This window comes from Pseudorasbora parva, chromosome 2, assembly GCF_024679245.1.
Source record: "Pseudorasbora parva isolate DD20220531a chromosome 2, ASM2467924v1, whole genome shotgun sequence".
Lineage (NCBI taxonomy): Eukaryota > Metazoa > Chordata > Actinopteri > Cypriniformes > Gobionidae > Pseudorasbora > Pseudorasbora parva.
Genome location: NC_090173.1, coordinates 117259 through 142721, shown reverse-complemented (window position 1 = coordinate 142721; position 25463 = coordinate 117259). Strand labels below are relative to the sequence as shown.

At 46.1% G+C, this 25463-nt stretch overlaps 1 protein-coding gene across 1 annotated transcript; it reads left to right on the top strand.

Annotated features, from left to right (window-relative positions):
• Nucleotides 1-575: 575 nt before the first annotated feature.
• Nucleotides 576-24498, top strand: ddx47 (DEAD (Asp-Glu-Ala-Asp) box polypeptide 47). The gene is made up of 12 exons (XM_067428257.1): nucleotides 576-821; nucleotides 13827-13920; nucleotides 14062-14250; nucleotides 14350-14421; nucleotides 14596-14714; nucleotides 14956-15027; nucleotides 15111-15227; nucleotides 15324-15470; nucleotides 15582-15719; nucleotides 18926-18996; nucleotides 24112-24241; nucleotides 24314-24498. Exons 1-12 carry the CDS (start codon nucleotides 621-623, stop codon nucleotides 24440-24442), a joined length of 1479 nt encoding a protein of 492 aa, XP_067284358.1. The 5' UTR covers nucleotides 576-620; the 3' UTR covers nucleotides 24443-24498.
• The last annotated feature ends 965 nt before the right edge of the window (nucleotides 24499-25463 follow it).

Here is a 25463-nt window from a genome sequence, read left to right as displayed (position 1 = left end):
ACCGCACAGTGCCATGTTTAACCGCCTAATATGATCACCGCAGTGTGAACAAGTGGCTCAGAGTAGCGTTATAACATCACTTTAACACACTCACGTGTGTGAGAGGATAAAACAGCACACTGCCACACACACACACACACTGCCCCACACACACACACACACACACACACACACACACACACACACACACACACACACACACACACACACACACACACACAGACTGGAAGAAGCAGAAGGACTCGCGGCAGAATTAAAGCTCCGCCCACTCAAGTGTCAAGACACGCCCCAGTGTTGAGTAATTACATACTGTGCCTTTAAAGACAGATTATGAAAATCAATAACCATAGCTTTAAAAAAAAATCTAGATCTTCTGTTTTTTTATTTAAAGAACAATAACATACAGCGTTGCATCAAGAAACATTATTAAGAAAAGGAAAAGAAACAATAGAAATACAATTACAACAAATAAAACGGTTGCCAGGGGGAATGACCAATGACAGCCGCTTTATTCAGATAGCCTCTGATCGGCCAATCATTTCCCGCGCTCGCTGTTTGCTTACGTCGCTTCCGGTCGGGGGCGGGGCTTCAACACACGTGGGTACCGCGGCGCCGCAAACATGGCGGATCTCAGAGACGCGTCTTCAGATGAAGAAGAGAAAAACACACACGGAGCCGAAGACGAGAGCAACGCGACACACACCGAGCCGAAAGAACACACACACACCGAGCCGAATGAGGACACACACACCGAGGACACACACAGCGAGCCGAATGAGGACACACACCCCGAGGAGACGCACAAGAGCTTCAGAGATCTGGTCAGTCTTCATCACACGCGGTCATTATTGTTATTAGGACGGGCTGTCTGTTATTAAGGCGCTTTCTGGATCTAATATTGGCCTTTAGGGCTGATATTGAGGTGATTTCGCGGAACTGTGGTGCGTGTTTAGTGTCGCGCCGCCTGCCGGTCAAACACGAGGAGCGCGCGTTTAAATCTCATCTGCGTGTTATCATCATCGGGTTATAACACACACACACACACACACACACACACACAAGGGATTTGTCTGAGTTTAATGTCTTTTTCTTATTGATGCAAAAATATATACAAAACATGAATATACAACTCACAACAAGTATAAAACGAAACCTGTAAACACCAGTAAATCACGACAGGGTTAAAACTATAACGCTCTGAAGTAACAAAAAGCTCCACAGGTCTTTTTTGCTTTTGAATTTTATCTAATATAGTACCATATTGTGTAAAGTATAAGATGTTCAAAGATTGGCTAAGCTTAGCCCGTTTTTCACATGAATATGATATTAAAGTTGTATAAGGAAGCGCAGTGTACACACCGTGGAGGATTATTATTCTGGACACCTTACAGCTCAGAAATCATATTAGATCGGAATATTCACAATTTCAGGGTATCCCAGCAGAGACGGGTTTATTTAGGATGGGGCGTCGATTACACAAGAGGATGAATACCATGGGCGTAGGTTTAGGGGGGGGGGGGGGGAACACTAGGTACTAGTCCCAATCAACATTTTAAGATGGCAAAATTGTCCCCACCAATATTTGAGCAAACTCCTTCGTGCTGCTATATGGATCGATTCCGTACCGGTGAAGCAGTCGATTCTGTTCCCTTCGGAATGTCTGTTTCCCTTCGGAATGTCCGTTTCCCTTCGGAATGTCTGTTTCCCTTCGGAATGTCCGTTTCCCTTCGGAATGTCTGTTTCCCTTCGGAATGTCTGTTTCCCTTCGGAATGTCTGTTTCCCTTCGGAATGTCTGTTTCCCTTCGGAATGTCCGTTTCCCTTCGGAATGTCTGTTCCCCTTCGGAATGTCCGTTTCCCTTCGGAATGTCTGTTTCCCTTCGGAATGTCTGTTTCCCTTCGGAATGTCTGTTCCCCTTTACGCAAACACACTGCGAGTCACTCGTAGTTGCCGAGCTACCATGCGTACCGTCAGAAATAACGGGAGCACGAAGCGCTCACGGGATGTACGGGAAGCCGAAAGGTTCAAAAAGGTTTTTTTTGTTTGTTTTTTTTTTACTTGTTTTTAGAAGCGCAGTTTAACCATGCTTATTTCTTGTCCATTTTAAAGTGTATTATCGATTTCAATGTATTGTTTACCAAGGCTTTGGTTAGATGGTCACAGGTGTTTGTCACATTTTACATTTTGACATTTGGAAGTAGCGCCAACACTTTTGGCCTTTTTCGCTTTCCGTACACCCAGCTGTGCTTGGTGCTTCTTGCATCCGCTATCAACAGACATGCTTCGTTAAGGGGGAACAGGAATTCCGGAAGGGAACAGAATCGACTGCTTCACCGTCCCGTATTTACAAGCAAAATGACGCATCCCGCCGTACCAAGCCAATACGGGACGCGATGCACAAGATTGGGTTTTAGCGGCTTTGCTGCTGCCATAGCGACGGAGTCTAGAGAGCATGCGCTGTAAACTTGCGCGTTTTTTTAAAAACATGTCGAGCTCGCGTCCACCGTTTAAACGTAAGAGGATTTCCAGATATAGGGCTGAATAGAAAAAAAGCCATCAGTGGGTCTGTCCCCTTTGCAGAAGCTTTTCAGTGTCTCCGACTGAAAGCAGCAGCGATGACGGACACATCCCTGCTTCTAGGTAGGCCATTTAATGGATAATATATTAATATAATATTCCATACATTATCAAAGCTTGGCAGACTTATTTTTCTAGACATTAGACCGGTTAATTAATAGATTATAGCCTAATTAATGTTATTAATTTTTATCATTTAGCTATAGGCTATATTAATAATAAATAATCCTGTCATATAAAGTTTGACATTTAAAAAATATTTAGATAAAAATGGGACAAATAATTGCATACTAATATAGTCATAATAGTAAATTAATATAGAAAATTAAATTAAATTAAATTTTTGAATTTCAGAACATTTTTGTCAGTAAAGTGGTTACTGGTTCAAAATGACTGCTTAAAGAGACAGCGCACCTAAAAACTAAAAATCTGTCAATTTCCTCACCCTCAAGTTGATCCAAACCTGTATGCATTTCTGTTATGTTGAATTCCTACCATGGAAGGCAATGGTGCCCCCAAAGCAGCCTGGTTACAACATTTCTTCAACATATCTTCTTTTGTGTTCAGCAGAACAGAGAAACTCACACAGGTTTGGGACATCATGATGGAGAGTAAATGATGACAGGATTTTTATTTTTGGGTGAGCCATCCCTTTAAAGTGCACCAATATAGGCTACTAAAGAGTTCTTTAGAAATAAATAAAATAATCAAATGTAAAATAATATAAAATGTGTTCTGTTGCAAGCTTGCATAGACCTGCTTGATTCCATGTTTATTGTTGAGCTGTTGTCATTGTTTGATTGTCACTCTTATCACTACTATCACTCTTTAAATGCCAAGTTCATACATGATTTTCAAAAACTGATTCAAAACTGATTTGGAAAAAAAAAACTTACACACAAAATAACTTATTTTCAATATAAAAAGTGATTGTGCATGATCCCTTACGAAACAAAAATATATTGCAAGATATTTGAAAATATCATGCAATATATTCACATATATGGGATTGAATATTTATATTTTCCAATATATTGCAATATATTGAAAGCGGCAATCATTTGTATATTTTGCAATATATTGCGTGAATATATAATATATTTTATAATACCATCAATGTATTATTCCATATATTAAAATATAGTTCAAGAAAATATATTGGTAAATATATTTCGCTTTTGAAAGGGATTATATAGCATTATGGCTTTACAATCAAAAACATGTGGTTATAATGGAAGTCAATGGGGCAAAAACAGCCAGGAACAGTAAATGAAGGAAAAACAAAAACTGATCCTGTACAAAAACTAACAATGCATCAAATCTAAAGTTGTTACTAATCTTTGACATGCTCAATAATGTGATAAGAGCGAGGTAAAAAAAATATCCAGTCCACAATCATTTTTTATACTGAAAATAAGTAATTTTGTGTGCATGTTGTGTTTTTTTCCAAATCAGTTTTGAAAATCATTTATGAACTTGACAAGTAAAGAGTATTTTGTTTTATTATTATTATGGTACTGGATTGGGCCGAAAAGCCTCATAAATTAATAATCGTATTCATTCCTAAACTATGGTGCATTTCCATACTCAGTGATAAATAATAGACTATATAATCTGGGCAAACCTGGTGGGATGTCCCCACCAAAGCGGAGACCAAACCTACGCCCTTGGTGAATACAGGAAAGATCGGAGTTATTGCGCCGGAGAAATGACATTAGACACGCCAAACCAAAGCATTTAATATATACAGTCAGGAAATAGAGGAGTCCCAGACCCAGGGTCAGTCAGTAATGAACTATTACTAGAGTTACTGACCCAGGGTCAGTCAGTAATGAACTATTACTAGAGTTACTGACCCAGGGTCAGTCAGTAATGAACTATTACTAGAGTCGCAGACCCAGGGTCAGTCAGTAATGAACTATTACTAGAGTTACTGACCCAGGGTCAGTCAGTAATGAACTATTACTAGAGTTACTGACCCAGGGTCAGTCAGTAATGAACTATTACTAGAGTTACTGACCCAGGGTCAGTCAGTAATGAACTATTACTAGAGTCCCAGACCCAGGGTCAGTCAGTAATGAACTATTACTAGAGTTACTGACCCAGGGTCAGTCAGTAATGAACTATTACTAGAGTTACTGACCCAGGGTCAGTCAGTAATGAACTATTACTAGAGTCCCAGACCCAGGGTCAGTCAGTAATGAACTATTACTAGAGTTACTGACCCAGGGTCAGTCAGTAATGAACTATTACTAGAGTCCCAGACCCAGGGTCAGTCAGTAATGAACTATTACTAGAGTTACTGACCCAGGGTCAGTCAGTAATGAACTATTACTAGAGTTACTGACCCAGGGTCAGTCAGTAATGAACTATTACTAGAGTCCCAGACCCAGGGTCAGTCAGTAATGAACTATTACTAGAGTTACTGACCCAGGGTCAGTCAGTAATGAACTATTACTAGAGTTACTGACCCAGGGTCAGTCAGTAATGAACTATTACTAGAGTTACTGACCCAGGGTCAGTCAGTAATGAACTATTACTAGAGTCCCAGACCCAGGGTCAGTCAGTAATGAACTATTACTAGAGTTACTGACCCAGGGTCAGTCAGTAATGAACTATTACTAGAGTTACTGACCCAGGGTCAGTCAGTAATGAACTATTACTAGAGTCCCAGACCCAGGGTCAGTCAGTAATGAACTATTACTAGAGTTACTGACCCAGGGTCAGTCAGTAATGAACTATTACTAGAGTCCCAGACCCAGGGTCAGTCAGTAATGAACTATTACTAGAGTCACTGACCCAGGGTCAGTCAGTAATGAACCATTACTAGAGTCCCAGACCCAGGGTCAGTCAGTAATGAACTATTACTAGAGTTACTGACCCAGGGTCAGTCAGTGATGAACTATTACTAGAGTTACTGACCCAGGCTCAGTCAGTAATGAACTATTACTAGAGTTACTGACCCAGGGTCAGTCAGTAATGAACTATTACTAGAGTTACTGACCCAGGGTCAGTCAGTAATGAACTATTACTAGAGTTACTGACCCAGCGTCAGTCAGTAATGAACTATTACTAGAGTTACTGACCCAGGGTCAGTCAGTAATGAACTATTACTAGAGTTACTGACCCAGGGTCAGTCAGTAATGAACTATTACTAGAGTTACTGACCCAGGGTCAGTCAGTAATGAACTATTACTAGAGTTACTGACCCAGGGTCAGTCAGTAATGAACTATTACTAGAGTTACTGACCCAGGGTCAGTCAGTAATGAACTATTACTAGAGTTACTGACCCAGGGTCAGTCAGTAATGAACTATTACTAGAGTCCCAGACCCAGGGTCAGTCAGTAATGAACTATTACTAGAGTTACTGACCCAGGGTCAGTCAGTAATGAACTATTACTAGAGTTACTGACCCAGGGTCAGTCAGTAATGAACTATTACTAGAGTCCCAGACCCAGGGTCAGTCAGTAATGAACTATTACTAGAGTTACTGACCCAGGGTCAGTCAGTAATGAACTATTACTAGAGTTACTGACCCAGGGTCAGTCAGTAATGAACTATTACTAGAGTCCCAGACCCAGGGTCAGTCAGTAATGAACTATTACTAGAGTTACTGACCCAGGGTCAGTCAGTAATGAACTATTACTAGAGTCCCAGACCCAGGGTCAGTCAGTAATGAACTATTACTAGAGTCACTGACCCAGGGTCAGTCAGTAATGAACTATTACTAGAGTCCCAGACCCAGGGTCAGTCAGTAATGAACTATTACTAGAGTTACTGACCCAGGGTCAGTCAGTGATGAACTATTACTAGAGTTACTGACCCAGGCTCAGTCAGTAATGAACTATTACTAGAGTTACTGACCCAGGGTCAGTCAGTAATGAACTATTACTAGAGTTACTGACCCAGGGTCAGTCAGTAATGAACTATTACTAGAGTTACTGACCCAGCGTCAGTCAGTAATGAACTATTACTAGAGTTACTGACCCAGGGTCAGTCAGTAATGAACTATTACTAGAGTTACTGACCCAGGGTCAGTCAGTAATGAACTATTACTAGAGTTACTGACCCAGGGTCAGTCAGTAATGAACTATTACTAGAGTTACTGACCCAGGGTCAGTCAGTAATGAACTATTACTAGAGTTACTGACCCAGGGTCAGTCAGTAATGAACTATTACTAGAGTTACTGACCCAGGCTCAGTCAGTAATGAACTATTACTAGAGTTACTGACCCAGGGTCAGTCAGTAATGAACTATTACTAGAGTTACCGACCCAGGGTCAGTCAGTAATGAACTATTACTAGAGTTACTGACCCAGGGTCAGTCAGTAATGAACTATTACTAGAGTCCCAGACCCAGGGTCAGTCAGTAATGAACTATTACTAGAGTTACCGACCCAGGGTCAGTCAGTAATGAACTATTACTAGAGTCCCAGACCCAGGGTCAGTCAGTAATGAACTATTACTAGAGTTACCGACCCAGGGTCAGTCAGTAATGAACTATTACTAGAGTTACTGACCCAGGGTCAGTCAGTAATGAACTATTACTAGAGTTACTGACCCAGGGTCAGTCAGTAATGAACTATTACTAGAGTTACCGACCCAGGGTCAGTCAGTAATGAACTATTACTAGAGTCCCAGACCCAGGGTCAGTCAGTAATGAACTATTACTAGAGTTACCGACCCAGGGTCAGTCAGTAATGAACTATTACTAGAGTTACTGACCCAGGGTCAGTCAGTAATGAACTATTACTAGAGTTACTGACCCAGGGTCAGTCAGTAATGAACTATTACTAGAGTTACTGACCCAGGGTCAGTCAGTAATGAACTATTACTAGAGTCCCAGACCCAGGGTCAGTCAGTAATGAACTATTACTAGAGTTACTGACCCAGGGTCAGTCAGTAATGAACTATTACTAGAGTTACTGACCCAGGGTCAGTCAGTAATGAACTATTACTAGAGTCCCAGACCCAGGGTCAGTCAGTAATGAACTATTACTAGAGTTACTGACCCAGGGTCAGTCAGTAATGAACTATTACTAGAGTCCCAGACCCAGGGTCAGTCAGTAATGAACTATTACTAGAGTCACTGACCCAGGGTCAGTCAGTAATGAACTATTACTAGAGTCCCAGACCCAGGGTCAGTCAGTAATGAACTATTACTAGAGTTACTGACCCAGGGTCAGTCAGTGATGAACTATTACTAGAGTTACTGACCCAGGCTCAGTCAGTAATGAACTATTACTAGAGTTACTGACCCAGGGTCAGTCAGTAATGAACTATTACTAGAGTTACTGACCCAGGGTCAGTCAGTAATGAACTATTACTAGAGTTACTGACCCAGGGTCAGTCAGTAATTAACTATTACTAGAGTTACTGACCCAGGGTCAGTCAGTAATGAACTATTACTAGAGTTACTGACCCAGGGTCAGTCAGTAATGAACTATTACTAGAGTTACTGACCCAGGGTCAGTCAGTAATGAACTATTACTAGAGTTACTGACCCAGGGTCAGTCAGTAATGAACTATTACTAGAGTTACTGACCCAGGGTCAGTCAGTAATGAACTATTACTAGAGTTACTGACCCAGGCTCACTCAGTAATGAACTATTACTAGAGTTACTGACCCAGGGTCAGTCAGTAATGAACTATTACTAGAGTTACCGACCCAGGGTCAGTCAGTAATGAACTATTACTAGAGTTACTGACCCAGGGTCAGTCAGTAATGAACTATTACTAGAGTCCCAGACCCAGGGTCAGTCAGTAATGAACTATTACTAGAGTTACCGACCCAGGGTCAGTCAGTAATGAACTATTACTAGAGTCCCAGACCCAGGGTCAGTCAGTAATGAACTATTACTAGAGTCCCAGACCCAGGGTCAGTCAGTAATGAACTATTACTAGAGTTACCGACCCAGGGTCAGTCAGTAATGAACTATTACTAGAGTTACTGACCCAGGGTCAGTCAGTAATGAACTATTACTAGAGTTACCGACCCAGGGTCAGTCAGTAATGAACTATTACTAGAGTCCCAGACCCAGGGTCAGTCAGTAATGAACTATTACTAGAGTCCCAGACCCAGGGTCAGTCAGTAATGAACTATTACTAGAGTTACCGACCCAGGGTCAGTCAGTAATGAACTATTACTAGAGTTACTGACCCAGGGTCAGTCAGTAATGAACTATTACTAGAGTTACCGACCCAGGGTCAGTCAGTAATGAACTATTACTAGAGTTACTGACCCAGGGTCAGTCAGTAATGAACTATTACTAGAGTCCCAGACCCAGGGTCAGTCAGTAATGAACTATTACTAGAGTTACTGACCCAGGGTCAGTCAGTAATGAACTATTACTAGAGTTACTGACCCAGGGTCAGTCAGTAATGAACTATTACTAGAGTTTCTGACCCAGGGTCAGTCAGTAATGAACTATTACTAGAGTAACTGACCCAGGGTCAGTCAGTAATGAACTATTACTAGAGTCCCAGACCCAGGGTCAGTCAGTAATGAACTATTACTAGAGTTACTGACCCAGGGTAAGTCAGTAATGAACTATTACTAGAGTTACTGACCCAGGGTCAGTCAGTAATGAACTATTACTAGAGTTACTGACCCAGGGTCAGTCAGTAATGAACTATTACTAGAGTCCCAGACCCAGGGTCAGTCAGTAATGAACTATTACTAGAGTTACTGACCCAGGGTCAGTCAGTAATGAACTATTACTAGAGTCCCAGACCCAGGGTCAGTCAGTAATGAACTATTACTAGAGTTACCGACCCAGGGTCAGTCAGTAATGAACTATTACTAGAGTCCCAGACCCAGGGTCAGTCAGTAATGAACTATTACTAGAGTCCCAGACCCAGGGTCAGTCAGTAATGAACTATTACTAGAGTCCCAGACCCAGGGTCAGTCAGTAATGAACTATTACTAGAGTCCCAGACCCAGGGTCAGTCAGTAATGAACTATTACTAGAGTCCCAGACCCAGGGTCAGTCAGTAATGAACTATTACTAGAGTCCCAGACCCAGGGTCAGTCAGTAATGAACTATTACTAGAGTCCCAGACCCAGGGTCAGTCAGTAATGAACTATTACTAGAGTCCCAGACCCAGGGTCAGTCAGTAATGAACTATATAACTAGATTAGAGATCTGGGATCCGTCAGATGATCTCGGATGTGTTCAGCGAGATCTGGGATCCGTCAGATGATCTCGGATGTGTTCAGCGAGATCTGGGATCCGTCAGATGATCTCGGATGTTTTCGGCGAGATCTGGGATCCGTCAGATGATCTCGGATGTGTTCGGCGAGATCTGGGATCTGTCAGATGATCTCGGATGTGTTCGGCGAGATCTGGGATCCGTCAGATGATCTCGGATGTGTTCAGCGAGATCTGGGATCCGTCAGATGATCTCGGATGTTTTCGGCGAGATCTGGGATCCGTCAGATGATCTCGGATGTGTTCGGCGAGATCTGGGATCTGTCAGATGATCTCGGATGTGTTCGGCGAGATCTGGGATCCGTCAGGTGATCTCGGATGTGTTCAGCGAGATCTGGGATCCGTCAGGTGATCTCGGATGTGTTCGGCGAGATCTGGGATCTGTCAGGTGATCTCGGATGTGTTCGGCGAGATCTGGGATCCGTCAGGTGATCTCGGATGTGTTCGGCGAGATCTGGGATCCGTCAGGTGATCTCGGATGTGTTCGGCGAGATCTGGGATCCGTCAGGTGATCTCGGATGTGTTCGGCGAGATCTGGGATCCGTCAGGTGATCTCGGATGTGTTCGGCGAGATCTGGGATCCGTCAGGTGATCTCGGATGTGTTCGGCGAGATCTGGGATCCGTCAGGTGATCTCGGATGTGTTTAGCGAGATCTGGGATCTGTCAGATGATCTCGGATGTGTTTAGCGAGGTACGGAGAACGGGCCGCTGGCATTGACTCGAGACTGACGTACGTTTGCTGAATCCACACGGAAGCGCTGGAGCAGCTCCTGGACAGGGAACGTTCTGCTCTAACTGTAATATTAATGAACTTATTATTCACCATACTCTTTTACACTTAATATCTTCATATTTAGTAGAACAAAACACAACAAGTTGAACAAGGCAAATAGTTTGGGCCGCGATACTGACGACAAAGCTGGATCGGGGATCGGAAAAATGAACAGATCCAGAGGCCGATCCAGGTGTGTTCAGAACCTGCGTCATTCAGCAGCTTGATCTCGGCTGCTTGATGTGTGTGTGTGTGTGTGTGTGTGTGTGTGTGTGTGTGTGTGTGTGTGTGTGTGTGTGTGTGTGTGTCGCATGCCGAAGCAACATGGAGCGAGCCAGAGAGTCGGATGTGTAGAGATATTTGACGCTTGCCACGCCAACTAGATCGTCTATCGGCAATACTACCAGTTTAATCCAGAACACCATGAGCTCGCTGCATTCCTGCAGCTCAGCAAAACTACAGGAGTGGACCGATAGTGGATATGGTCTAAGTGGCTGATAGTGGATGTGGCTAAAGGCTAATGTAATGAACTGACGGTAATAACGCGCTGCTGACGCTCGTGCATCTTGAGGAGAAATCAAGAAAGCGCCGCTCACACATAGTAATAGCGGTAAACATTCAAAATGTTACGCTTTTATCTTTATAACATACAGTTAAACAACATCACACAACCAAATGTGCTGTTTCCCTGAACACCATCATGATTAAAATGACACTGATTTCCTATGACAGCTCCATAAACAATCATTAACATTAGTTACTTACATTTTAGATGCAATATTGAGTCTTTTTGCTCTATTTCTGCTGCGAAAATAGATCAAAACCGCAGAACCATAACGCGTCTCACGTGTTCTGAATGATTCAGTGTTTGAATCAAACGGTTGAATCAAAGATTCAATAACCTCTTCGTAAACGACTGCCTCGTTCTTAAAGGAATCAGTCGTTTGAATGAATTGTTTGATTTAATGACTCAATGACTCGCTCATTAAGACTCATCTACTGCCACCTACTGGTGGTTTAGTTTCCTATATTTTTCAACATTTATTTTGTTTATTCAAAAATACAAATCACATAACATTATTTAATGCAGTAGTATTTTTTTCTGGGTAAATAATTTAATTTGATTGGTAACATCCCTATAGTGTCTTATTTTAATTGAATGTATATCAAATTTAAGAATATAATATGAAACCTGAAGCGTAGCTTATATTTAATAAGATTAGGGGAAAATGCCCTTTATAAAGGTAAAATATCACAAATATGCAGATTTAAAATATGTCAAAGCTGATTGAACACTGAGAATATTGCTTCAGAACACACACACACACACACACACACACACACACACACACACACACACACACACACACACACACACACACAAATCTAACTTTTTTCAGGGCAAGAACATGTTTTGCTCAAGTGAATGACCGATGTACGTATCCGAAGGAGAGACAGGAGCATGCTTAATGTCGAGCCCTAAATTATATTTTAGATTTGAATGCACAATTGTTATATAACTAATTTATAAGAATATATACACATATGTTTTATATGTTTACAATGTTTGGTAGCTGTCAGATTAATATTGTATGTTTGACCAATACACTGTTTTGTTTCCACTGCTACACTTTTAGTTACAGGTGTGTGTTTTCGAAGCTTTGATTGTGTTTACAGTGTGCAATATAACATGAGTTCATGTTTCGCGTGTAAAAACACACAGTATTTTTCACACCGTTGCCTTCACACGGCGCGTGTTTCCTCTGTCCTACAAACGGCCTGATGATTTCCTTGTTCTATGAAGTCCCTCCTACAGAAACACGTGAATGCTCTAGCGCGCATTCAGCGCTTGCATCGCCTCTCCGGGCAAAGTGTGCTAAGCCGCTGTCCAATCACAACAAGGGAAGCGCTGGCCCAATCAGAACTCGTTACCTGTTTCTGAAGGAGGGACTTCATAGATAAGAAGTCTGGTGAACGAGACTAAAAGCCTGGTAAAGTTTAGTCTTACTGCATTAATGCTGTCAAATACACACAAGGTTAACATATATAAACACAGTCAGTTATGTCTTAAGTGAAAGTAAAGTCGTGTGTGTGTGTATATGAGATGTGAGCAGGTCTTAAAGTAACAGTAGCGCTGCCTATAGTGACTGAAATGAACCCTGCTGCTGTGGAATGAGCCGCCGTGACCTGAGTGACCAATATGAAGAGAGAAGGGGATATAGGACAGCCTCGTCTTATCCCTCGGCCCATATCGGCTGAGTTTAGTCTCTTTTCCTATCACTGAAATGAACCCTGCTGTAGTGGAATGAGCCGCCGTGACCTGAGTGACCAATATGAAGAGAGAAGGTGATATAGGACAGCCTCGTCTTATCCCTCGGCCCATATTGGCTGAGTTTAGTCTCTTTTCCTATCACTGAAATGAACCCTGCTGTTGTGGAATGAGCCGCCGTGACCTGAGTGACCAATATGAAGAGAGAAGGTGATATAGGACAGCCTCGTCTTATCCCTCGGCCCATATCGGCTGAGTTTAGTCTCGTTTCCTATCACTGAAATGAACCCTGCTGTTGTGGAATGAGCCGCCGTGACCTGAGTGACCAATATGAAGAGAGAAGGTGATATAGGACAGCCTCGTCTTATCCCTCGGCCCATATTGGCTGAGTTTAGTCTCTTTTCCTATCACTGAAATGAACCCTGCTGTTGTGGAATGAGCCGCTGTGACCTGAGTGACCAATATGAAGAGAGAAGGTGATATGGGACAGCCTCGTCTTATCCCTCGGCCCATATCGGCTGAGTTTAGTCTCTTTTCCTATCACTGAAATGAAACCTGCTGTTGTGGAATGAGCCGCTGTGACCTGAGTGACCAATATGAAGAGAGAAGGTGATATGGGACAGCCTCGTCTTATCCCTCGGCCCATAGCAAATCTCTGACTGCGATCATTAGATCAATAACGCATGTTCAGTGGTGTCAAACGCCTTACAGAAATCAATAACTAATATTAAAAAAAATTGCTGGACCTGACGTAACGTTAGTTGAGCAGCCGTGCTTTGGGTGGCGTATTTGGACTCGACTCGCATTCTCGTCCTCTTTTCTGTTGGCAAGGGTTGGAATAAGTTTTGCTAAAGTCCTTTGGAGTTCAATATCCATCTCTTCAGCAGCTGACACGTCCATGATCATTTCTCGACTCTTCTAAACGAGTAAAAGACTATAATATTAGCTAACTCTCAATGACACCTTACCTCACCTCAGTGTTTGTGCTTTTTCAGGGCGTCACGGAGGTTCTGTGTGAAGCCTGCGATCAGCTGGGCTGGAAGAACCCCACCAAGATCCAGATCGAGGCCATTCCTGTGGCTCTGGAGGGTGAGCTGCCACACTCTCACACACACACACACACACACACACACACACACACACACACACACACACACACACACACACACACACACACACAGACAGAGACACTCTCACTGCTAACCCCTGTGCGTGTGTGTGTGCGCACAGGTCGGGATGTCATCGGTCTGGCAGAGACGGGCTCAGGGAAGACCGGTGCGTTTGCTCTGCCTATCCTCCAGTCTCTGCTAGCGTCTGCGCAGCGGCTTCACACACTCGTCCTCACGCCCACTCGAGAGCTAGCCTTCCAGATCGCAGAGCAGTTCGATGCGCTCGGATCCAGCATCGGCGTCAAGACCGGTACTCACCCAAAACCCTTCCCTTCTCATAACCCTAACTCAACCCTTCCTATCTCATAACCCTAACCCTAACGTGTGTGTGTGTGTGTGTGTGTTGCAGCTGTTATCGTCGGAGGGATTGATATGATGTCTCAGGCTCTGGTTCTGGCCAAGAAACCTCACGTGGTCATCGGTAAGAGAATCTTCATGAGCGCTTGATGCTTTGATGGTTAGGTCCGAGTGTGTGGCCTGGATGGACAGACACACACACACACACACACACACACACACACACACACACACACACACACACACACACACACACACACACACACACACACACTGACTCCTGTTCTCTGACTCTCAGCAACTCCGGGCCGCCTGATCGATCACCTGGAGAACACCAAAGGGTTTAATCTGCGTGCACTCAAGTTCTTGGTGATGGACGAGGCTGACCGCATCCTCAACATGGACTTTGAGTCTGAGGTACACACACACACACACTGCCCCAACCCCTAAACACAAAGCCCCTACCCATCACAGGAAACATTCTGCATCTTTACTTTCTGAAAAAACTAATTCTGTGTGATTTATAAGCCTTTTGTAAAGTGGGGCCATGGGTAATGTCCTCATATTTCACCCTCTCCTGTAATACCTGTGTCATACACATTTGTGTCCTGATATTTCACAAAAACATGCCCACACACACACTCTCTCTCTCTCTCAGGTGGATAAAGTCCTGAAGGTCATTCCGCGCGACAGACGAACATTCCTGTTTTCGGCCACCATGACTAAGAAGGTATGAGTCCACTGTGTGTGTGTGTGAGACGCGGCCGCCGCTGCAGTCGAGTGTGTGTTGATGTGTGTGTGTGTGTTTTTTAGGTGCAGAAGCTGCAGCGTGCGGCTCTACGAGACCCTGTCAAGTGCGCAGTCAACACCAAATACGCCACAGTTGAAAAACTCCAGCAGTTCTACATATTCATCCCATCAAAGTACAAGGTTCCTCCCGCATCCCGTTCGTCTCTGAGCCATGGCATCTCTGTCCTCTGGCGTGTTTCTCACGTGTGTGTGTGTGTGTGTGTGTGTGTGTCACAGGACTGCTATCTAGTCTCCATCCTGAACGAGCTGGCTGGGAACTCCTTCATGGTCTTCTGCGGCACGTGTAATAACGCCCAGCGTGTGGCGCTGCTGCTCCGGAACCTGGGCATCACGGCCATTCCTCTGCACGGACAGATGACTCAGGTGTGTGTGTGTGTATGTGTGTGTGTCACATCTCGAGCCGGAGTGTGTGTGTGTGTCACGTCTCGAGCCTGAGTGTGTGTGTGTGTGTCTGACGTGTGTCTCTATCTTCAGAACAAGCGTCTCGGCGCGCTCAACAAGTTCAAGGCTAAGTCCCGCTCGGTTCTGCTAGCGACCGATGTGGCGTCCCGCGGGCTGGACATCCCACATGTGGACTGTGTCATCAACTACGACATCCCCACACACTCAAAGGTACTCGCATTACACACTATACTCTCATATATCACAGTGTAACGCATCCACACACACTCAAAGGTACTCGCATTACACACTATACTCTCATATATCACAGTGTAACGCATCCCCACACACTCAAAGGTACTCGCATTACACACTATACTCTCATATATCACAGTGTAACGCATCCACACACACTCAAAGGTACTCGCATTACACACTATACTCTCATATATCACAGTGTAACACATCCACACACACTCAAAGGTACTCGCATTACACACTATACTCTCATATATCACAGTGTAACGCATCCACACACACTCAAAGGTACTCGCATTACACACTATACTCTCATATATCACAGTGTAACGCATCCACACACACTCAAAGGTACTCGCATTACACACTATACTCTCATATATCACAGTGTAACACATCCACACACACTCAAAGGTACTCGCATTACACACTATACTCTCATATATCACAGTGTAACGCATCCACACACACTCAAAGGTACTCGCATTACACACTATACTCTCATATATCACAGTGTAACGCATCCACACACACTCAAAGGTACTCGCATTACACACTATACTCTCATATATCACAGTGTAACGCATCCCCACACACTCAAAGGTACTCGCATTACACACTATACTCTCATATATCGCAGTGTAACGCATCCACACACACTCAAAGGTACTCGCATTACACACTATACTCTCATATATCACAGTGTAACGCATCCACACACACTCAAAGGTACTCGCATTACACACTATACTCTCATATATCACAGTGTAACGCATCCACACACACTCAAAGGTACTCGCATTACACACTATACTCTCATATATCACAGTGTAACGCATCCACACACACTCAAAGGTACTCGCATTACACACTATACTCTCATATATCACAGTGTAACGCATCCACACACACTCAAAGGTACTCGCATTACACACTATACTCTCATATATCACAGTGTAACGCATCCACACACACTCAAAGGTACTCGCATTACACACTATACTCTCATATATCGCAGTGTAACACATCCACACACACTCAAAGGTACTCGCATTACACACTATACTCTCATATATCGCAGTGTAACGCATCCACACACACTCAAAGGTACTCGCATTACACACTATACTCTCATATATCACAGTGTAACGCATCCACACACACTCAAAGGTACTCGCATTACACACTATACTCTCATATATCACAGTGTAACGCATCCACACACACTCAAAGGTACTCGCATTACACACTATACTCTCATATATCACAGTGTAACGCATCCACACACACTCAAAGGTACTCGCATTACACACTATACTCTCATATATCACAGTGTAACGCATCCACACACACTCAAAGGTACTCGCATTACACACTATACTCTCATATATCGCAGTGTAACGCATCCACACACACTCAAAGGTACTCGCATTACACACTATACTCTCATATATCACAGTGTAACGCATCCACACACACTCAAAGGTACTCGCATTACACACTATACTCTCATATATCACAGTGTAACGCATCCACACACACTCAAAGGTACTCGCATTACACACTATACTCTCATATATCACAGTGTAACGCATCCACACACACTCAAAGGTACTCGCATTACACACTATACTCTCATATATCACAGTGTAACGCATCCACACACACTCAAAGGTACTCGCATTACACACTATACTCTCATATATCACAGTGTAACGCATCCACACACACTCAAAGGTACTCGCATTACACACTATACTCTCATATATCACAGTGTAACGCATCCACACACACTCAAAGGTACTCGCATTACACACTATACTCTCATATATCACAGTGTAACGCATCCACACACACTCAAAGGTACTCGCATTACACACTATACTCTCATATATCACAGTGTAACGCATCCCCACACACTCAAAGGTACTCGCATTACACACTATACTCTCATATATCACAGTGTAACGCATCCACACACACTCAAAGGTACTCGCATTACACACTATACTCTCATATATCACAGTGTAACGCATCCACACACACTCAAAGGTACTCGCATTACACACTATACTCTCATATATCACAGTGTAACGCATCCACACACACTCAAAGGTACTCGCATTACACACTATACTCTCATATATCACAGTGTAACGCATCCACACACACTCAAAGGTACTCGCATTACACACTATACTCTCATATATCACAGTGTAACGCATCCACACACACTCAAAGGTACTCGCATTACACACTATACTCTCATATATCACAGTGTAACGCATCCCCACACACTCAAAGGTACTCGCATTACACACTATACTCTCATATATCACAGTGTAACGCATCCACACACACTCAAAGGTACTCGCATTACACACTATACTCTCATATATCACAGTGTAACGCATCCACACACACTCAAAGGCTCAACTCAGACCCGCTGAGTAGAGGAAACCAGGCACCACTCATCACCTGGCCAATCCCATGCCTACAGTTAAGCATGGTGGTGGCAGCATCATGGTGTGGGGTTTTTTCAGTGGCAGGAACTGGGAGGCTAGTCAGGATCGAGGAAGAGATGAATGCAGCAATGTACGGGGACATCCTTGATGAACACCTTCTCCAGAGCACTCTGGACCTCAGAATGGGGTGAAGGGTCATCTTCTAATAGGACATCGAGCCTAAACACAGCCAAGATAACACAGGAGCAGCTACGGGATGACTCTGGGAATGTGCTTGAGCCCAAACCTGACTTAACATCTCTGGAGATCTAAACATGGCCGACGCTCCTCATCCAACCTGATGGAGCTTGAGAGGTCCTGCACAGAAGAACTGGAGAAACTGCCCAATAGTAATAATGAGCAAAGGCTTATGGACATGGGAGGATTAGCTTTATAGTTTTTAAAAATGTGCAAAGATTTCAAACAAACTTCTTTCAGATTGTCATTATGGGTATTGTTTGTAGAATTGAGGGATAAAAAATAATTTTAATAAATGTTTTATTAAGGCTTAAATGTGGGAAAAGTGTCAAAGCACTGTGAAAACTTTCCGGAGGCACTGGATGTAATTTACTTCATTAAATGGTTTATTTGTGTTTGTTGTTGAAAGTGTTTGCTAACGCTAGCTGTGTTCTCCCTTCGGTGTTTGCTAATGCTAGCTGTGCTCTCCCTCCGCAGGACTACATCCACCGCGTGGGCCGCACAGCGAGAGCAGGGAGATCTGGGAAATCCATCACCTTCGTCACACAGTCAGTCACTCTCATAACATTGGGGTTAGGGCCTCGTATCATTGGGGTTAGGGACTCGTGCCATTGGGGTTAGGGCCTCGTGTCAGTGGGGTTAGGGACTCGTGTCATTGGGGTTAGGGACTCGTGTCATTGGGGTTAGGGACTCGTGTCAGTGGGGTTAGGGACTCGTGTCATTGGGGTTAGGGCCTCGTATCATTGGGGTTAGGGCCTCGTGTCATTGGGGTTAGGGCCTCGTGTCATTGGGGTTAGGGACTCGTGCCATTAGGGTTAGGGCCTCGTGTCATTAGGGTTAGGGACTCGTGCCAGTGGGGTTAGGGACTCGTGTCATTAGGGTTAGGGCCTCGTGTCATTGGGGTTAGGGACTCGTGCCATTAGGGTTAGGGCCTCGTATCATTGGGGTTAGGGCCTCGTGTCATTGGGGTTAGGGACTCGTGTCATTGGGGTTAGGGACTCGTGCCAGTGGGGTTAGGGACTCGTGTCATTGGGGTTAGGGACTCGTGTCATTGGGGTTAGGGACTCGTGTCATTGGGGTTAGGGACTCGTGACATTGGGTTAGGGACTCGTGCCATTGGGGTTAGGGACTCGTGTCATTGGGGTTAGGGACTCATGTCATTGGGGTTAGGGACTCGTGTCATTGGGGGTTAGGGCCTCGTATCATTGGGGTTAGGGCCTCGTGCCATTGGGGTTAGCGACTCGTGTCATTGGGGTTAGGGCCTCGTGTCATTGGGGGTTAGGGCCTCGTATCATTGGGGTTAGGGCCTCGTGCCATTGGGGTTAGCGACTCATGTCATTGGGGTTAGGGACTCGTGTCATTGGGGGTTAGGGCCTCGTATCATTGGGGTTAGGGCCTCGTGCCATTGGGGTTAGCGACTCGTGGCATTGGGGTTAGGGCCTCGTGTCATTGGGGTTAGGGCCTCGTGCCATTGGGGTAAGGGACTCGTGTCATTGGGGTTAGGGCCTCGTGTCATTGGGGTTAGGGACTCGTGCCATTGGGGTTAGCGACTCGTGTCATTGGGGTTAGCGACTCGTGTCATTGGGGTTAGGGACTCGTGTCATTAGGGTTAGGGACTCGTGTCATTGGGGTTAGGGACTCGTGTCAATGGGGTTAGGGACTCGTGCCAGTGGGGTTAGGGCCTCGTGTCATTGGGGTTAGGGCCTCGTGTCATTGGGGTTAGGGCCTCGTGTCATTGGGGTTAGGGCCTCGTGTCATTGGGGTCAGGGCCTCGTGTCATTGGGGTTAGGGACTCGTGTCATTAGGGTTAGGGCCTCGTGTCATTAGGGTTAGGGCCTCGTGACATTAGGGTTAGGGCCTCGTGCCATTGGGGTTAGGGACTCGTGCCATTGGGGTTAGGGACTCGTGTCATTGGGGTTAGGGACTCGTGTCATTGGGGGTTAGGGACTCGTGTCATTGGGGGTTAGGGCCTCGTGTCATTGGGGTTAGGGACTCGTGCCATTGGGGTTAGCGACTCGTGTCATTGGGGTTAGGGACTCGTGTCATTGGGGTTAGGGACTCGTGTCATTGGGGTTAGGGACTCGTGTCAATGGGGTTAGGGACTCGTGCCAGTGAGGTTAGGGACTCGTGCCAGTGGGCTTAGGGCCTCGTGTCATTGGGCTTAGGGCCTCGTGTCATTGGGGTCAGGGCCTCGTGTCATTGGGGTCAGGGCCTCGTGTCATTGGGGTCAGGGACTCGTGTCATTGGGGTCAGGGACTCGTGTCAATGGGGTTAGGGACTCGTGTCATTGGGGTTAGGGACTCGTGCCATTGGGGTTAGGGACTCGTGCCATTGGGGTTAGGGACTCGTGCCATTGGGGTTAGGGACTCGTGCCATTGGGGTTAGGGACTCGTGTCATTGGGGTTAGGGACTCGTGTCATTGGGGTTAGGGACTCGTGTCATTGGGGTTAGGGACTCGTGTCATTGGGGTTAGGGACTCGTGTCATTGGGGTTAGGGACTCGTGTCATTGGGGTTAGGGACTCGTGTCAGTGGGGTTAGGGACTCGTGTCATTGGGGTTAGGGACTCGTGTCATTGGGGTTAGGGACTCGTGCCATTGGGGGTTAGGGACTCGTGCCATTGGGGCTAGGGACTCGTGCCATTGGGGCTAGGGACTCGTGCCATTGGGGTTAGGGACTCGTGTCATTGGGGTTAGGGACTCGTGCCATTGGGGTTAGGGACTCGTGCCATTGGGGTTAGGGACTCGTGCCATTGGGGTAAGGGACTCGTGCCATTGGGGTAAGGGACTCGTGCCATTGGGGTTAGGGCCTCGTGTCATTGGGGTTAGGGCCTCGTGTCATTGGGGTTAGGGACTCGTGTCATTGGGGGTTAGGGACTCGTGTCATTGGGGTTAGGGACTCGTGCCATTGGGGTTAGGGACTCGTGCCATTGGGGTAAGGGACTCGTGCCATTGGGGTTAGGGCCTCGTGTCATTGGGGTTAGGGCCTCGTGTCAGTGGGGTTAGGGACTCGTGTCAGTGGGGTTAGGGACTCGTGTCATAGGGGGTTAGGGCCTCGTGTCATTGGGGGTTAGGGCCTCGTGTCATTGGGGGTTAGGGCCTCGTGTCATTGGGGGTTAGGGCCTCGTGTCATTGGGGGTTAGGGCCTCGTGTCATTGGGGTTAGGGCCTCGTGTCATTGGGGGTTAGGGCCTCGTGTCATTGGGGGTTAGGGCCTCGTGTCATTGGGGGTTAGGGCCTCGTGTCATTGGGGGTTAGGGACTCGTGCCATTGGGGCTAGGGACTCGTGCCATTGGGGTTAGGGACTCGTGCCATTGGGGTTAGGGACTCGTGCCATTGGGGTTAGGGACTCGTGCCATTGGGGTTAGGGACTCGTGCCATTGGGGTTAGGGACTCGTGCCATTGGGGTTAGGGACTCGTGCCATTGGGGTAAGGGACTCGTGCCATTGGGGTTAGGGCCTCGTGTCATTGGGGTTAGGGCCTCGTGTCATTGGGGTTAGGGCCTCGTGTCATTGGGGTTAGGGACTCGTGCCATTGGGGTTAGGGACTCGTGTCAGTGGGGTTAGGGACTCGTGCCATTGGGGTTAGGGACTCGTGCCATTGGGGTTAGGGACTCGTGCCATTGGGGTTAGGGACTCGTGCCATTGGGGTTAGGGACTCGTGCCATTGGGGTTAGGGACTCGTGCCAGTGGGGTTAGGGACTCGTGCCAGTGGGGTTAGGGACTCGTGCCAGTGGGGTTAGGGACTCGTGCCATTGGGGTTAGGGACTCGTGCCATTGGGGTTAGGGACTCGTGCCATTGGGGGTTAGGGACTCGTGCCATTGGGGGTTAGGGACTCGTGCCATTGGGGGTTTGGGACTCGTGCCATTGGGGTTAGGGACTCGTGCCATTGGGGTTAGGGACTCGTGCCATTGGGGTTAGGGACTCGTGCCAGTGGGGTTAGGGACTCGTGCCATTGGGGTTAGGGACTCGTGCCATTGGGGTTAGGGACTCGTGCCATTGGGGTTAGGGACTCGTGCCAGTGGGGTTAGGGACTCGTGCCAGTGGGGTTAGGGACTCGTGCCATTGGGGTTAGGGTCTCGTGCCATTGGGGTTAGGGACTCGTGGCATTGGGGTTAGGGACTCGTGTCAGTGGGGTTAGGGACTCGTGTCAGTGGGGTTAGGGACTCGTGTCAGTGGGGTTAGGGACTCGTGCCATTGGGGTTAGGGACTCGTGCCATTGGGGTAAGGGACTCGTGCCATTGGGGTTAGGGACTCGTGTCAGTGGGGTTAGGGACTCGTGTCATTGGGGTTAGGGACTCGTGTCATTGGGGTTAGGGACTCGTGCCATTGGGGTTAGGGACTCGTGCCATTGGGGTTAGGGACTCGTGTCAGTGGGGTTAGGGACTCGTGTCAGTGGGGTTAGGGACTCGTGCCATTGGGGTTAGGGACTCGTGCCATTGGGGTTAGGGACTCGTGCCATTGGGGTTAGGGCCTCGTGCCATTGGGGTTAGGGCCTCGTGCCAGTGGGGTTAGGGACTCGTGCCATTGGGGTTAGGGACTCGTGTCATTGGGGTTAGGGACTCGTGTCAGTGGGGTTAGGGACTCGTGCCAGTGGGGTTAGGGACTCGTGCCATTGGGGTTAGGGACTCGTGTCATTAGGGTTAGGGACTCGTGCCAGTGGGGTTAGGGACTCGTGTCATTGGGGTTAGGGACTCGTGTCATTGGGGTTAGGGACTCGTGTCAGTGGGGTTAGGGTCTCGTGTCAGTGGGGTTAGGGACTCGTGTCAGTGGGGTAAGGGACTCGTGACATTGGGTTAGGGACTCGTGCCATTGGGGTTAGGGACTCGTGTCATTGGGGTTAGGGACTCGTGTCATTGGGGTTAGGGACTCGTGTCATTGGGGTTAGGGACTGGTGTCATTGGGGTTAGGGACTCGTGTCATTGGGGTTAGGGACTCATGTCATTGGGGTTAGGGACTCGTGTCATTGGGGTTAGGGACTCGTGTCATTAGGGTTAGGGACTCGTGTCATTGGGGTTAGGGACTCGTGTCATTGGGGTTAGGGACTCGTGTCATTGGGGTTAGGGACTCGTGTCATTGGGGTTAGGGACTCGTGTCAGTGGGGTTAGGGACTCGTGTCATTGGGGTTAGGGACTCGTGTCATTGGGGTTAGGGACTCGTGTCATTGGGGTTAGGGACTCGTGCCATTGGGGTTAGGGACTCGTGCCATTGGGGTTAGGGACTCGTGTCATTGGGGTTAGGGACTCGTGTCATTGGGGTTAGGGACTGAGCCATTTCAAGCTTTAATCCTGCACATCTCAAGGGTTAGGCATTGATGTTGTGATGGTTTTAGAGAGTCTCTCGAGAGGAAGTGCTCCTGTGTGTGTGTGTGTGTGTGTGTGTGTGTGTGTGTGTGTGTGTGTGGGCATGTTTTTGTGAAATATCAGGGCACGAATGTGTATAATGACATGGGTATGACAGGCATTACAGGAGAGGGTGAAATATGAGGACATGACCCATGTCCCCACTTTTCAAAAGTCTAATAAATCATACAGGATGAGTTTTCTAGAGAAAGTAAAGATGCAGAATGTTTCCTGTGACGGGTAGGTTTAGGGGCGGAGGCAGTGTAGGGGAATAGAAAATACGCTTTGTACAGTATAAAAAACACATGTGCATGTGTGTGTGCAGGTATGATGTGGAGCTGTTCCAGCGAATCGAGACGCTGATTGGGAAGAAACTTCCCGCCTTCCCCACACAGGAAGAGGAAGTGATGATGCTGGTGGAGCGAGTCAGCGAAGCCCAGAGATTTGCACGAATCGTACGTCCTGCCGGGTTTGGGATGGGGTTAAGGAGTGTGTGTGTGTGTGTGACGGCTGTGTTTCTCTGTCAGGAAATGAAGGAGAGCTCAGACAAGAGGAAGCGGCCCCGAGCGGAGGAAGATGAAGATGGAGAGCAGTCGAGCGGTGTGAGGAAGAAGATCAAGGGGGGCTCGTTCAGAGGAGCCAGGAGAGGAAGATAAAGATCTGCTTCTGTCGTTTATTCCTGTAAATCAATAAATCTGCACTCTCTCCTCCATTCTGAGTCCGCTGTGTGTTTAAGAGAACACGTTTCCGTCTGGAACAGAACATGAGCACCAATGACCCCTGGTGACTCATTTATGAATCCACGCAAACGTTCATATTTATAAACCTAAATACCTCATGAGTCTGAGAACTACCGCCCTCTGGTGGTGCACTTTATACAGGTCCTTCTCAAAAAATTAGCATATGGTGAAAAAGTTCATTATTTTCCATAATGTAATGATAAAAATTAAACTTTCATATATTTTAGATTCATTGCACACCAACTGAAATATTTCAGGTCTTTTATTGTTTTAATACTGATGATTTTGGCTACAGCTCATGAAAACCCCAAATCCCTATCTCAAAAAATTAGCATATTTCATCCGACGGGACGTGCTCGCGCTACCGGACTTTGACCTGAAGCGCGCGCACGCGTTTCAGACAACATGCGATCGCCATTCAGTTCTTTCGTGGATTATTATTTGGGTTTGAATGGTCAAACGTGTAAAACTGCATGGTCTGGCGAGTATTGAGGTAAAAACTGTTGGATATGTCTTTAGTGAACGTGTAACGTTCGCCTACAGTTGAGGAAATTAGATCTGCGCAGGTCTTAAGACAGACCTAATTTTCTGTGTGATTAATGTTCAAACACCAATGAAAAATAGAAAACCACCACATGCTAGTGGTGAATGATAAAATGATTGATAATGATGATCTCTGAAGATCTTCACACTGGTATCCAGTTATTATAGCAACAACAGAAGGGAATGGTCAAAAACCAGCAGGAACATGCTGGCCAAGTGAATTTTTAGTTTAAAAAAAATAAAACAATGAATAATAAGTTCTGTTGTCATAATATTCATATTATCTTTTTTTTTTTTTACCGGGGTATCGATTTAGTATCGGTATCGAGGTATTTTAGTCTGGTATCGTATCGAAGTCAAAAATTTGGTATCGTGACAACACTAAGTGCGGCGT